The 16,341-nt window shown below is 33.0% G+C and overlaps 2 protein-coding genes across 3 annotated transcripts; both read left to right on the forward strand.

Annotated features, from left to right (window-relative positions):
• On the forward strand, positions 1,236–1,948 carry LOC109331140 (ubiquitin-40S ribosomal protein S27a). Its single transcript, XM_019565456.1, has one exon. It carries the CDS (start codon positions 1,282–1,284, stop codon positions 1,747–1,749), a length of 468 nt encoding a protein of 155 aa, XP_019421001.1. The 5' UTR covers positions 1,236–1,281; the 3' UTR covers positions 1,750–1,948.
• On the forward strand, positions 11,098–16,114 carry LOC109331137 (polygalacturonase At1g48100-like). Of its 2 annotated transcripts, XM_019565452.1 has the most exons (7): positions 11,099–11,604; positions 12,878–13,009; positions 13,484–13,705; positions 13,789–13,833; positions 13,918–14,125; positions 14,903–15,093; positions 15,284–16,114. In XM_019565452.1, the coding sequence occupies exons 1-7, from the start codon at positions 11,203–11,205 to the stop codon at positions 15,674–15,676; spliced, it is 1,593 nt and encodes a 530-aa protein (XP_019420997.1). In that variant the 5' UTR covers positions 11,099–11,202; the 3' UTR covers positions 15,677–16,114. The 2 variants fall into 2 exon arrangements, with proteins under 2 accessions (XP_019420998.1, XP_019420997.1); XM_019565453.1 differs by lacking the exon at positions 12,878–13,009 and having other exon boundaries at positions 11,098–11,604.

The raw sequence follows: 16,341 nt of genomic DNA on the forward strand, positions 1-16,341 counted from the left end.
ATAGAACTTGGCATCCCTTCAAGAATCTCTGTGATTACTTACTTTATAGATGTATGGGTTAATAATAACATTATCATAAGTGGCTAAATATTAACTTTAATATGTATAAATTTACAATATAACAATTACCATATTATTTATTTCTATTACTTTTATTTATATTCATTTTATGTGATTATTAACACATTAATAATAAAAAAATTGTAGTTATTAAACTCATATCCTAGTTCATTAAGACATTATATTATTTACCATTTGATTAAGTTATCCATGAACCCTAGTTACAAATGGACTTTACAAAGGAACAAAGTTCATTAAGCAGGACAATGATCACTTGTCCCATAATTTTCTTGTTCTCATGTCCTGAACCAATCAAACTTCACAAAAACAATATTAAAATATTAATTTATGTTTTTATAATTTTTATTTTTAAATAAATGAAGTTTTTTCATTGACTTGTGATACTAAATATAACATAAATGTGGACATATGATCTTCTATTGAGCATATAATTCTAAAGTTTGAAGAAGCTTTAAGTTGAACAATTGTGACATTAGTAATGGGCTTCCCATTACTAAAAAAACATGATATAATTATTGATAATGTTCAGAAGTTTATATGCTAAAATGAACTCACAAATTGTCCTATGCTAAGAAATTAGAGTCTAATATGAATGATAGATTTAGAAAATGAATTATATTAAAAATTATATAAATGTATTTGATATTACATCTTAACTCAAACTTAAAATATTGAATCTATGAGTTTGATTAAATTGACCATAACAAATGTCCTATAAAAACATTTTGTCGTCTATATTTTAGTCCAATTAAAAATTGCATATAATTTAAATTTAATCTACCTTCAACATTTAACAATAAATACACGAACCACACATTTAAATACAAGTGATTAAGTAGTGAATACAATACTATATTAAAAACATTATTATAAGTTTAATATTGAATCAAATGAGGAGAAATGAATGACTTCAAAGTTTAAAGCACAAAATAAATGATTATAAAACATTCTATTTCATTTCCTTATTTTTTTCAAAACTCAACTTACGAATGATTGTCAGAGTCATAGACTCGAATTTTTTATGTTGGGCTTTTCATGTACAGCCCTAAACCACCTATACCATTCCAAAAACACTAAATCAAACCCAAGCCTTGTAGGCCCATCCACAAACCTAACTACCAAAACCCTAATTTTCCATCACTATATAAGAACCATTCATTTCACAACCCCACCATTGTGCCACAACATTGCCGTTTCACGATGCAGATCTTCGTGAAAACCCTAACGGGGAAAACCATCACCCTCGAAGTTGAATCCTCCGATACCATCGACAATGTCAAGGCCAAGATCCAAGACAAGGAAGGAATCCCACCGGACCAGCAGCGTCTCATCTTCGCCGGAAAACAGCTTGAAGACGGTCGCACCCTCGCCGACTACAACATCCAGAAGGAATCAACCCTCCACCTTGTCCTCCGCCTCCGTGGTGGCGCCAAGAAGCGTAAGAAGAAGACCTATACCAAGCCAAAGAAGATCAAGCACAAGCATAAGAAGGTGAAGCTCGCGTTGCTGCAGTTCTATAAGGTTGATGATTCTGGAAAGGTTCAGAGGCTTAGGAAGGAGTGTCCTAATGCTGAGTGTGGTGCTGGAACTTTCATGGCTAACCACTTTGATCGTCATTACTGCGGAAAGTGTGGAACCACCTATGTGTACCAGAAAGCTGATGCTTGATTAGGTTTTCAAAATTATGCATTTTTAGCGTTTAAATTTCGAAGTTATTGTATTTTTTGGTTTTGGAATATTTGGTGTTAGACAATTTTTCAATTATATTTTTGTCTGTCTGAATATTTCGTGTTTTAAATGCTGGTTTTGGTGCTTTTTTTAACCTAATTAAGTGCTGGTTTATTTGTGATATGTTTAAGTTAAATAAGTTACTTATTTGTTAGATATCAGCTGGAGTTAACATCTTTTGTTTATGTGGATTTGCTTTTGCGTTTTCAATGTTTTAGGTTTTGCTATGTTTTTTAGCATGTGTACTTATCATGTTGCATACGATATTATAAGGTGTTTGATATGTAAGTGTATGGGTGAGATGTTCTACTACGATTTAAAATCAATTTAGTTATACTCTTGAGAACGTGGTGAATTTAGTTATACTTTTGTGTCCATTTTGGATATTTGAGTTATGAAATTATTTTATATTTAGCTTGATTGCTTAAGAAATGGTTTTCCCTTTAGTCCCTAAACACAGACTTGGATGGATTGTTGTAACCATACATAACCATATCGGTGTGTCATGTTGGGTCAAAACTTGTTTTAAAGCTCTTTTGTTATTGATTGTGATCTACAATAGTCTTATTTGTAATTCACCTGAGGTATGATGTGAGTGTGTCATTCAATTAATTAGCCTAAGTCAAATTAATATGGCTCCAAAACCCCTCTTTGCATTCACTGATGTGCATACAATCTTGGGCTACAGATTCATATTGAATGTTGGCGTGAAAACTCGATGACATGTCCGCGTGAATCCACTTGTTATTGAATATAATGGACATGCAGTAATGAAAGTTTTGATCTGCCTTAATGATAATGTGGCATTCTGTTGATTTTTCTAAGTAATGCAAGGTTTATGCCTATAGTAATGGAAGATGGTACTTCTGGAAGGTTAGATAGTTTTACGGGTGAAAGAGTTTGAGGTATGAAGGTAGTCAAGGGAAATTGGTGCAGCGTGGTTTGATGGAGATAAGGTTATTTTGGGAAGTGCATTAGTAATGAGTTTTGGCAACTCAATATAGGGTTTGCGAGATTTTCCACAATTATCTGTTTCTTTTGTTCCTTGTATTTTACTTTACAGATAGTTATTCTAGAATCATGGTTTTGTCACTGGCAAAGATTATGTTGAGGTTGAGAACGGTAGGGAGTAGCTGTCATAAAAAATGTATGGGAAAAACTAATATACATGTAGCGCAGGATAAAAAAAGAACACCAGTATTTATTTAATTATAATAAAACAACTTAGACTATAGCGAATGATATGAACAAGGAATATTTAAATAAGAGATTAAAAAAGACTGCTTTGTAACGCTAGGCATTGTATTTGAAGAGAAAATGTGCCTACTGCGCGGAGTGTAGTCACGTGTTGCAATCCTTTTATAAATGCATGTGTGGCTAAAGATAAGATAGGAAATGTGGACCATCAATTCGTAATACGAGTTATGACTTATGACTACTGAGTTGCAGATACAATACAATTATAACGCTCATATAACCTCTTAATATTTCAGAATTAAACACAGATTTGTTTCCCGTCCAGACAGGAACAAGGGTTTTTTTAGCAAATACACAATATATATCAGGATTAAAAATGGTATATCATATATCAAGATTTCATTGTTTTAGCTCTTAAACTTTATTTATTTATTTTTTATTGTTTATCAATACACATGAACTGCCTATTAAACCCGTTTTAAAAATGGGCTATTGGATACATAATCCAATTGATCAAATAAGTTTTGCAAACTGTATCCATAAACACCCATAGCCAAATTAACAAGTTGTTGGTTTAGGGTTGTAAGGTTTCATTAAATGATGAATAAAAGATTAAAAGTTTGATTCCTGAGAGTGATATTTGTTAAGAGGGACAACCATATAACTTGAAATGAATTAGGTCCTTAATTGATAGCATCCAATATCTTTAGGAGGTCTTGGATTTGGTCTTTCCTGCTAGCCTTTTATTTATACTCAGATTATATATATAAATATGTGTATAGAAATTGACCAAATATGTTTATAGAAATTTCATATAATAAGCTAGCTAATTATTGTTTATAGCTAAATTTTGTTTCATTTTATTTGTTGGGGCCATATAGTGGATTAGAATATTACATTAGTCAATAATCAGTTCGGAACTATTGTTGATATGTTATGGCACTTTCCAACACCATACTAGTATGTGAACAGATAATATTATAAGCTACATTGTAGGTGAAAAGATGAACTGGGTAAAATGGTCATGAGAGGAAGAATAATTAAGAAGATTTGGGAGGTTCATGTAATGGTAAGGTTTTTGCTTAGTAATATAAAATCACGAGTTCAAGTTTTAATAACAGTCTCTTTGCTTGAGGAGTAAAGCTTTCTATTCTATCTAGATTTCACTAACTGAGAGTCTCGTGTGCACCAGGTCGCCTTTTATTGTTACGGGGAGCAACATCTAAGAGGAAAGAGACATGCAGAAGAGGTCAAGGGACTCACAGGGACACTGCTGATAGAATGAGGAGTAGCTTTCAAACAGTGGCGTTTATGTAAATATATGTCTTGACAAATCTGACATTCAACCAGCACCTCATGCACTTGAGAAGAGGAAGTTTAAGTTAAGGCAACAGTTGAAAATAACAAAAACCCATATTTGATCATTGATGATTGCATAGAAACTCCACCCTACCCTCATGAGTCATGCCTTTTATTTTCATAAACTCTTAATGTTTTTTTGATAATCAAAGTTTTTTACATGGGAGGGAAGACTAGTCATAAATATATTTAAGGCATAAATCAACAAAATATCTGTGTAAATATATACACACTTTTTTCTCCATCATTTTCACTATATTTACATTAGCTTCAATTTCACTGGATTGTTCAGTATTTGTTTGATAACAAATTGCTCTTGCAATTCAGGGTAGAGAGAGCCAGTTAAGTAAGTCCTTCCCATATATAGTGGCTCCTGAAAGATATGTAAAAGGTATCTTATGTACAATATATACTACTAGGTTGCTGTTTAAGTGAAAATTCACATTTATCCTAAATTGTCTATGCAAAGTGCACATACAGCATCTACAAATAGGATGGTGAAACCTCATCAGAGAGGTCATGTGGAGGTTGTAGGGTTTGGCAAAATTGGAAATAAAACAAAGGTGTTGTTGGTCTTTTAAGTTGAGCATCCACAATGATTTCAGAATCATTGGGAAAAAAAACCAGCCTTGAATCTATTTCAGCAAAATAGTATTGTACCTCTTAATCATCCATGAAAACTAATACATTTAACATGACAAGAAAGTAAATTTTGTTGTTTTAATTTTGAGAACTTTTTTGTTTGCAATATTTCACTTTTCCTGTTTAGGACCTTAATAGATTTGAGAAGCATATTTGCCCAGAAAGTTTGTTCAGCAAGAACATGATAGTGTACTTGTCATTTTGTTTTTATTCACATGCACAGAAAATGTTGTCTAGCCAAACAAAAAATGCAGCAAATCTGTGGGCATATGATTTCTTTCCATTCATTCCCTTCAAGTATTACACAAATTCAGCAGCTATATATTGAGACAGTACTATTTGGAAGAACTTAATTTTCATAATGGTTTTATTTGTTTTCCATTTCTAATAAAGCAATCACATTCAACAAGTTATCTTCTCTCAATCTCTTTAGGGTCACAAGCATAACTCTAGACCCGTGAATGTTGCATGTGACCATTAAGAGCTGTTATATTCAGTGCCCTTTACAACTTATAGACCCACTCACGTGTATCATTTTGTCTTTTGCATCAAATTTTAACTCATTATTACATTACTAATTGAAATACAAGTTTAAATTTAATTTGTTAATACACAATTTGTAATATGGAAATAAGCATGAGAGCTGAGATGCATATTTCTGTATGATAATGTGCAAAAATCTCTCTTTAAAGCTTAACCCACATTTTATTCTAAGCAGTTTTTAAAGAACATCATTTGTTTCAATTCTTATCTACTTTTGAAACTGATCTTGGATCTACATTTTCAGGACCATGCTATTATAGTTTCATTATGTGATGCTTAAACATGCCAGTGGCAGGAGAAATATTTTATCCCTATTGTCACTATATTCACTTATAAGTTATATATAATTGGTATTAACCAAATGACTAACCACACTAAGCTACAAAATGAAAAGATGTGGTGCTGGAACTTTCATGGCTAACCACTTTGATCGTCATTACTGCGGAAAGTGTGGAACCACCTATGTGTACCAGAAAGCTGATGCTTGATTAGGTTTTCAAAATTATGCATTTTTAGCGTTTAAATTTCGAAGTTATTGTATTTTTTGGTTTTGGAATATTTGGTGTTAGACAATTTTTCAATTATATTTTTGTCTGTCTGAATATTTCGTGTTTTAAATGCTGGTTTTGGTGCTTTTTTTAACCTAATTAAGTGCTGGTTTATTTGTGATATGTTTAAGTTAAATAAGTTACTTATTTGTTAGATATCAGCTGGAGTTAACATCTTTTGTTTATGTGGATTTGCTTTTGCGTTTTCAATGTTTTAGGTTTTGCTATGTTTTTTAGCATGTGTACTTATCATGTTGCATACGATATTATAAGGTGTTTGATATGTAAGTGTATGGGTGAGATGTTCTACTACGATTTAAAATCAATTTAGTTATACTCTTGAGAACGTGGTGAATTTAGTTATACTTTTGTGTCCATTTTGGATATTTGAGTTATGAAATTATTTTATATTTAGCTTGATTGCTTAAGAAATGGTTTTCCCTTTAGTCCCTAAACACAGACTTGGATGGATTGTTGTAACCATACATAACCATATCGGTGTGTCATGTTGGGTCAAAACTTGTTTTAAAGCTCTTTTGTTATTGATTGTGATCTACAATAGTCTTATTTGTAATTCACCTGAGGTATGATGTGAGTGTGTCATTCAATTAATTAGCCTAAGTCAAATTAATATGGCTCCAAAACCCCTCTTTGCATTCACTGATGTGCATACAATCTTGGGCTACAGATTCATATTGAATGTTGGCGTGAAAACTCGATGACATGTCCGCGTGAATCCACTTGTTATTGAATATAATGGACATGCAGTAATGAAAGTTTTGATCTGCCTTAATGATAATGTGGCATTCTGTTGATTTTTCTAAGTAATGCAAGGTTTATGCCTATAGTAATGGAAGATGGTACTTCTGGAAGGTTAGATAGTTTTACGGGTGAAAGAGTTTGAGGTATGAAGGTAGTCAAGGGAAATTGGTGCAGCGTGGTTTGATGGAGATAAGGTTATTTTGGGAAGTGCATTAGTAATGAGTTTTGGCAACTCAATATAGGGTTTGCGAGATTTTCCACAATTATCTGTTTCTTTTGTTCCTTGTATTTTACTTTACAGATAGTTATTCTAGAATCATGGTTTTGTCACTGGCAAAGATTATGTTGAGGTTGAGAACGGTAGGGAGTAGCTGTCATAAAAAATGTATGGGAAAAACTAATATACATGTAGCGCAGGATAAAAAAAGAACACCAGTATTTATTTAATTATAATAAAACAACTTAGACTATAGCGAATGATATGAACAAGGAATATTTAAATAAGAGATTAAAAAAGACTGCTTTGTAACGCTAGGCATTGTATTTGAAGAGAAAATGTGCCTACTGCGCGGAGTGTAGTCACGTGTTGCAATCCTTTTATAAATGCATGTGTGGCTAAAGATAAGATAGGAAATGTGGACCATCAATTCGTAATACGAGTTATGACTTATGACTACTGAGTTGCAGATACAATACAATTATAACGCTCATATAACCTCTTAATATTTCAGAATTAAACACAGATTTGTTTCCCGTCCAGACAGGAACAAGGGTTTTTTTAGCAAATACACAATATATATCAGGATTAAAAATGGTATATCATATATCAAGATTTCATTGTTTTAGCTCTTAAACTTTATTTATTTATTTTTTATTGTTTATCAATACACATGAACTGCCTATTAAACCCGTTTTAAAAATGGGCTATTGGATACATAATCCAATTGATCAAATAAGTTTTGCAAACTGTATCCATAAACACCCATAGCCAAATTAACAAGTTGTTGGTTTAGGGTTGTAAGGTTTCATTAAATGATGAATAAAAGATTAAAAGTTTGATTCCTGAGAGTGATATTTGTTAAGAGGGACAACCATATAACTTGAAATGAATTAGGTCCTTAATTGATAGCATCCAATATCTTTAGGAGGTCTTGGATTTGGTCTTTCCTGCTAGCCTTTTATTTATACTCAGATTATATATATAAATATGTGTATAGAAATTGACCAAATATGTTTATAGAAATTTCATATAATAAGCTAGCTAATTATTGTTTATAGCTAAATTTTGTTTCATTTTATTTGTTGGGGCCATATAGTGGATTAGAATATTACATTAGTCAATAATCAGTTCGGAACTATTGTTGATATGTTATGGCACTTTCCAACACCATACTAGTATGTGAACAGATAATATTATAAGCTACATTGTAGGTGAAAAGATGAACTGGGTAAAATGGTCATGAGAGGAAGAATAATTAAGAAGATTTGGGAGGTTCATGTAATGGTAAGGTTTTTGCTTAGTAATATAAAATCACGAGTTCAAGTTTTAATAACAGTCTCTTTGCTTGAGGAGTAAAGCTTTCTATTCTATCTAGATTTCACTAACTGAGAGTCTCGTGTGCACCAGGTCGCCTTTTATTGTTACGGGGAGCAACATCTAAGAGGAAAGAGACATGCAGAAGAGGTCAAGGGACTCACAGGGACACTGCTGATAGAATGAGGAGTAGCTTTCAAACAGTGGCGTTTATGTAAATATATGTCTTGACAAATCTGACATTCAACCAGCACCTCATGCACTTGAGAAGAGGAAGTTTAAGTTAAGGCAACAGTTGAAAATAACAAAAACCCATATTTGATCATTGATGATTGCATAGAAACTCCACCCTACCCTCATGAGTCATGCCTTTTATTTTCATAAACTCTTAATGTTTTTTTGATAATCAAAGTTTTTTACATGGGAGGGAAGACTAGTCATAAATATATTTAAGGCATAAATCAACAAAATATCTGTGTAAATATATACACACTTTTTTCTCCATCATTTTCACTATATTTACATTAGCTTCAATTTCACTGGATTGTTCAGTATTTGTTTGATAACAAATTGCTCTTGCAATTCAGGGTAGAGAGAGCCAGTTAAGTAAGTCCTTCCCATATATAGTGGCTCCTGAAAGATATGTAAAAGGTATCTTATGTACAATATATACTACTAGGTTGCTGTTTAAGTGAAAATTCACATTTATCCTAAATTGTCTATGCAAAGTGCACATACAGCATCTACAAATAGGATGGTGAAACCTCATCAGAGAGGTCATGTGGAGGTTGTAGGGTTTGGCAAAATTGGAAATAAAACAAAGGTGTTGTTGGTCTTTTAAGTTGAGCATCCACAATGATTTCAGAATCATTGGGAAAAAAAACCAGCCTTGAATCTATTTCAGCAAAATAGTATTGTACCTCTTAATCATCCATGAAAACTAATACATTTAACATGACAAGAAAGTAAATTTTGTTGTTTTAATTTTGAGAACTTTTTTGTTTGCAATATTTCACTTTTCCTGTTTAGGACCTTAATAGATTTGAGAAGCATATTTGCCCAGAAAGTTTGTTCAGCAAGAACATGATAGTGTACTTGTCATTTTGTTTTTATTCACATGCACAGAAAATGTTGTCTAGCCAAACAAAAAATGCAGCAAATCTGTGGGCATATGATTTCTTTCCATTCATTCCCTTCAAGTATTACACAAATTCAGCAGCTATATATTGAGACAGTACTATTTGGAAGAACTTAATTTTCATAATGGTTTTATTTGTTTTCCATTTCTAATAAAGCAATCACATTCAACAAGTTATCTTCTCTCAATCTCTTTAGGGTCACAAGCATAACTCTAGACCCGTGAATGTTGCATGTGACCATTAAGAGCTGTTATATTCAGTGCCCTTTACAACTTATAGACCCACTCACGTGTATCATTTTGTCTTTTGCATCAAATTTTAACTCATTATTACATTACTAATTGAAATACAAGTTTAAATTTAATTTGTTAATACACAATTTGTAATATGGAAATAAGCATGAGAGCTGAGATGCATATTTCTGTATGATAATGTGCAAAAATCTCTCTTTAAAGCTTAACCCACATTTTATTCTAAGCAGTTTTTAAAGAACATCATTTGTTTCAATTCTTATCTACTTTTGAAACTGATCTTGGATCTACATTTTCAGGACCATGCTATTATAGTTTCATTATGTGATGCTTAAACATGCCAGTGGCAGGAGAAATATTTTATCCCTATTGTCACTATATTCACTTATAAGTTATATATAATTGGTATTAACCAAATGACTAACCACACTAAGCTACAAAATGAAAAGAAAGTAGTACAAGACAAATAGTTTATGACCTCTACCCTCATCCAATGGTATACTCATGTTGGACATGTATATGGGCATGCACAGTTAAAAGACATTTATAACCCCACAACCAATTGGTTTTAATCACAAAGCTTGGCTTGTTGCTCAGCTGTTATTTCCATGATCTTTAATTTGGAGGGTGTGATTATATGTCACATTTCCAACACCTGCCTAAAATATTTTTTTATGAAAAAAAACTAAATCAATCACTGAAAAAAAACATATATTAATCAAGTTGATCCTTTCAAAAATAAAATTGTAGGAGGATTTAGCCCATATAAAATTAGATTTTTGAGAACCTACCAGAAACTTAATCATTTGGGAACCAAATATTTATATATTCAGAATCAAATTATTGGTTCAAGTGGTACAAACTTGATTCCTCTTAAACAAAGTTTCAGGTTTGAGTCTTGTGAATGAAAAAATACTCATTGGGAGGGTGAGTTAGCCCCACATACTTGTGGATGTTCCTGGCTCGGACATGATTGCCTCCAATGCGCATGATACATGTGTGAAACAAAAAAAATTAAGATTTTTTATATTTTTCAAAGATCAAATTAAGATTTTTTTTATTTTTCAAGGATAAATATGTCTTATATTCTTTATTTTGGGGACAGATTTGTTTATCATTCTTTAGAATAAATGATTTTTTCACATGTACCCTTTTTGGATACGTGGCAAGAGAATAGCAGCTCACTTAACCAATTCTAACAAAAATTCACAAAAACGAAAACAAATTAATTAATGAAAAGAGAATGAAGCATAAATGACAGGAATTATCAAATATTATTTTACACTTGTTTCTGCCTGCACATTTTCTCTACTTATATAAATAACACACAAGTTATTATAAGCTTTCAAGAAGCACTTTCTCTCTGAGCCTCTCTCAAGATTTTCTACACAAATTTCCACTTGAATTTACTACTAAAAATGAGTGGCATGAGTATTAGGGGCTTCACATGCATGCTTCTCATTGCATATCTTATTTGGTGTTCCAATTTTGAGTCATGCATTGCTGTAAGAAGCAAGCATTGGATGCATAGCAGAAGTACCTCACTTTCTGAGTTTAAGAAGAAAGGAAAGAGTTATAGCAATAGTCACAATCACCATGGTATAGGAGGATCAAAACCAAAGCCTCCAACACATAAAAATACTCCTACATTACCAAAGGCTCCACCACATAAAAACACTCCTTCATCACCACCAATTCATAAGCCAAAAGTAGGTACCCCCTCAACTCCTCCACCAAAAGCTTACAATAGAGGGAAATCTACCATCTTTAATGTGTTACATTTTGGAGCTAAGGGAGATGGAAATACTGATGATACCAAGGTAACTCTTTGAATCTCATTATACTCAAAATGATTACAATGTAGCTCACTAGCTTTTACTGACAAGCTAGCACAAATGATTAAGAAGTCACTATCTTCTCCGTGGAGAAGATCCTTGTTCATGATTAAGAGCTTTTAATTTATCATAAAATTCAGTGTTCCAATGAAAATTCAGGGGCATGCAGGGTAATCTTCTATTATGTTATGACTTACAAACATAACTAGTGATCTAGTATAGTGAGATAGATGCTTACACTTTTCACAATAGTACTTTAGTCACTAATCTCTGTAGTATTCAGGAAAGTGTACTTAAAATTTTGATGTTATCTGGAAGTAGCAGCTTTTGGTAAACTTTTTGTTTTGGTAATTGCACCATATTCTTTGACCCACGGATGAAAAGAGATAGATGTTTTATCTATTTAATTATTTTATCTGAAGGGAAGGAGTGTTGAAAATCATAAAATTGGAATCCTCTTTCTTTTTCTAACCTCTAATGATCAGGGTTAACTACACCTAATTTGGTGGCAGATAATATGCCATTAGGAGCATTTTCTTTTCCATGTACAATGTTAAAATAATTGGTTATAATTCAACCAAAGATAACTAAGGAATTGTCCAAATTATTATAAAATAATTATTCACTAAAATTTTCAACCGATCATAGTTCTTTGATACTTAATACCTGGGAGTTAAAAGTTGATGTTTTTTGGTGCTATCAAGGGTATATTTTCACATTTTGATGATGAACTAATTTCATTCGGGGTGTGCGACTGTCCCTTTTAACAAGTGTCACTCACAGGAATCGAACCCTCGACCTTTTGGTTGTTTTGTGATCTAACGAGACCTTAAAGGCTTAAACTACTATATCAAAGCCTTTGGTTTAAGAGTTGATATTTAAGAAAGTTTACTGTGAACATAGATTATTACTGAATTGGTGAATTGGTGAGGAATACAGAAAGGTGAAGACAATAACTTTTAAGGATGTGGGGACCAGAGAAATTATTGTATACTCTAAGAGCATTATAACTGCATGGTTTAAGATCAACCACTGCCACTAATTGTGAATTGATAACTTAAGATCTGTAAATGGTGAAAATTCTTATAGGAGCATTTATTCTGTTCCATAAGCATACTAGAGTTTTTCAGTGGACCTACAATAATTGTAGTAAAAGTGTAAAACACACACATGCACAAACTATGTACAATTTACTGCTGTGATAAATTTTTATGGGTAGGTACCTTAATTGAAATAGCTACGTTGCAATATAATGCAGGCATTCAAAGCCACATGGGCATCTTCTTGCAAGGTAGAAGCATCAACCATGCTAGTTCCAACAGATTATGTCTTCTACGTGGGACCTATTTCATTCTCTGGCCCATACTGTAAACCCAACATTGTTTTTCAGGTAACAGTTAACACAACTAAGAAAAATGAAAGTTAGCATCAAAATAAAACAAGACTAGTAGGTAACATGTGAAAACACTCATCCCAATATATTCACAAGTCACAATAGCAATATATGATTTAACATAAGAACAATATACACGGGCCTGTCCTTTTCCCAATTCAGAAAATTACATAACAAAGAACAGTTATTGCATTTTGTCCTAGAAACCTTGCATTAACCACCAACTCTTCCTATTACTATTTTAGTTTATTGTAAAAACGCTTTACATTTTTTTACATTGTCATATTTATAACAATGTGTCAATGTCAATACTCCATAGTGTAAAAACTTTTACACCAAAAATGGGTTACAAAAAAATCACTTGTCGAAATGTGTATTTACCTCTACACGGTAAGTTGGTAACTGTCCTTTTCGGTTATAGCAACCGACAGTACAGTTGGAATTTAGGCTAATAAGGTGATACTATGTCAGCTTGATGGTACAATTATTGCTCCAACAAACTCCAATGCTTGGGGTGGAGGATTGCTACAATGGCTAGAATTCACAAAGTTGGTGGGAATTACCATTCAAGGAAATGGTGTCATTGATGGAAGAGGCTCTGTCTGGTGGCAAGACCAACCATTTGATGAGCCTATAGATGATGAAGAAAAGCTCATTGTCCCTTTAAACCACACAGAGAAGCCACCATTGCCTGTAATTATCTTTGTTACTTTTCACATTAATAACACTTTATTGCTAACCTCAGCTAATGATTTATATTTATGCATTTGTATTAGATACAAAGTGAGATGGGAAGAAAAATGCCAAGCATCAAGCCAACTGTGAGGACCACTTTAACTTTACAAGACCAATTAGGTTTATGTTTAGAAGTTTTTTCACTTCATGGTTGTGTTTTTGTTGCACAGGCACTAAGGTTTTATGGGAGCTTTAATACAACAGTCACAGGCATTACAATTCAAAATAGTCCTCAATGTCACCTCAAGTTTGACAACTGCAATGGAGTCCTGGTTCATAATGTGAGTGTATCATCTCCGGGTGATAGTCCTAACACAGATGGAATTCACCTTCAGAATTCAAAAAATGTGGTGATTCACAGCAGTAAATTAGCATGTGGTAATACTTCAATTATCGAAAAGTAATTGCACTATTCTATGAGCATTAAGACAACTGAGTTCACGAAATAAGTTTGAGGGTTGAATAAAAAGGGTGGCCCAATACACGAGGCTCCCACTTAGTAAGGTCTAGGGAAGGTTGATGTAAGCAGCCTTACCCCCACAAACGAAGAGGTTTTTTGCAAAAAGTTTGAGGATTGAATAAAAACATAATATATGTGGACTTCAGCTCTAAAACAACTGGGAGGACATAAATAAATACAAAACAAAAAGGAAGAGAATAGAAAGACAAAGATTAGATGCATAGCATATGAATATGATCCTCAAAAGAGCATGGCATTATCATATCCTATCCTTGGTCACATGGCAGCTAAGAATCTCCTAATACTTTTACATTATAGCCATCAATAACATTGACAAGTCAAGTCCAAACCCCACATTGCATCATCTAATATTATCTTACTCTTTAGTATCCAAATAAGAAAATAAGAACCCCCTTTTGTATTTCTTCCATTATCTATTTCTTTATTAGAAAACAGATCATCTGCTTTTGATCCTTCTTACCAACCTTTTAAAGGAGGACCTACTTAGCAGAACAAAAGATTAACATTGCATGTCAGAGAATCTATTACAAGCTGAACAAAAATTTTCAATAGATAACACTACAGATAAAAGGTCATGCATCTAGGCAAAAACCACAGCTAAACAAAGTGAAGTAGAATAATACACATACGTAACTCAAGTTGCTAAGTGTTGTTTTGAATTTCAACTGATGCAGGAGATGATTGTATTTCTATACAAACTGGATGCTCAAATGTATATGTATATGATATCAACTGTGGGCCAGGACATGGAATCAGCATTGGAAGTTTGGGAAAGGATAACACCAGAGCCTGTGTCTCAAACATTACAGTCAGAGATGTCAAGATGCACAACACAATGAATGGTGTCAGAATCAAAACATGGCAGGTAAAATAAAGATTCCTAAGTTGAAAGTTAAGAAATATTTTCAACATAAAAACAATTTACTTTAACCAACTATTATATATATAAGTATAAAACTATGGTTTATGAATGCTAAGGATGAGTCAATCCAGGCATTACCAGAGTTTGATGAACTAGTTTGATTTCTCACCAAAGCTAAATAACATATATGCAGGGTGGATCAGGGTCAGTGCAGGGAATAGTATTCTCAAACATACAAGTATCTGAAGTTAAACTCCCAATAGTGATTGACCAATTCTATTGTGATAAAAGAACATGCAAAAACCAATCATCAGCTGTGTCTCTAGAAGGAATCAACTATGAAAGAATAAGGGGTACTTACACAGTTAAGCCAGTGCACTTTGCATGCAGTGATTTTCTTCCATGTGTAGATGTTTCTCTAACATCTGTAGAGTTAAAACCAGTTCAAGAACAATACCACCTATATGATCCATTCTGCTGGCAGACTTATGGTGAATTAAGAACTCCTACTGTTCCACCAATTGGTTGTCTTCAGATTGGGAAGCCATCAAGCAACAGAGTTCAGACAGATCATGATTCCTGTTAGATATATATAAAAGATGGAAAGAGTGTGAGTTTGGCGCAATGAGGTCACGAGTTCAAATCCTGGAAACAACCTTTTCACTGATGAAGTATGACTGCATATATCTACCTTTTCCAGACTCAATAAGTGGAGCCTCATACACTAAGCCACCTTATATATATAGAGATGCCCCTTTAAAGTGTGTTAGCCAGTTGGATAGAACATGTATATTCTGAGATTCCTACCCTACCAAAATTTCTTCATTAAGGGTTACACTGATTTACCATTATCAAAATATAGTTGCCCTTCTTTCAGCATGAGGCCTAGTATTTGAAAAGCAGCCTTATAGCTATGCAAATTGGCTGAGTGTGAGATTTCTATATACATATTGCCACCATCCATCTATGCAATAAAAATATCACCATCTCCACCAAGTTATAAGTTTTGATGGCGTGTCAGGGTTAACTTTCTTGTTTTACTACTATTCAGTCATGTAATTACTATATGATTATAAAAAATGTCGTCATCATATCTGCTAAGTATAAAGTCCAAAATGATGTGCTAATAATAAACACCAGTGATATCAAGCACTACAAGATGAATACATAAACACCATACTATTATAATGACCATATCAGGAATTAGAGAGACAAGTATATAAATGGTGAGGAATACAGAAAGGTGAAGAC

This window comes from Lupinus angustifolius, chromosome LG17 (assembly GCF_001865875.1).
Source record: "Lupinus angustifolius cultivar Tanjil chromosome LG17, LupAngTanjil_v1.0, whole genome shotgun sequence".
NCBI lineage: Eukaryota > Viridiplantae > Streptophyta > Magnoliopsida > Fabales > Fabaceae > Lupinus > Lupinus angustifolius.

Bases quoted from the DNA above. Each gene is read 5' to 3' on its own strand.
- LOC109331140 (XM_019565456.1), top strand. From the start codon at position 1,282: ATGCAGATCTTCGTGAAAACCCTAACGGGGAAAACCATCACCCTCGAA.
- LOC109331137 (XM_019565452.1), top strand. From the start codon at position 11,203: ATGAGTGGCATGAGTATTAGGGGCTTCACATGCATGCTTCTCATTGCA. The intron at 13,706-13,788 runs GTAATTATCTTT...CATTTGTATTAG, and splicing joins CAGAGAAGCCACCATTGCCT to ATACAAAGTGAGATGGGAAG. The intron at 14,126-14,902 runs GTAATACTTCAA...CAACTGATGCAG, and splicing joins CAGCAGTAAATTAGCATGTG to GAGATGATTGTATTTCTATA.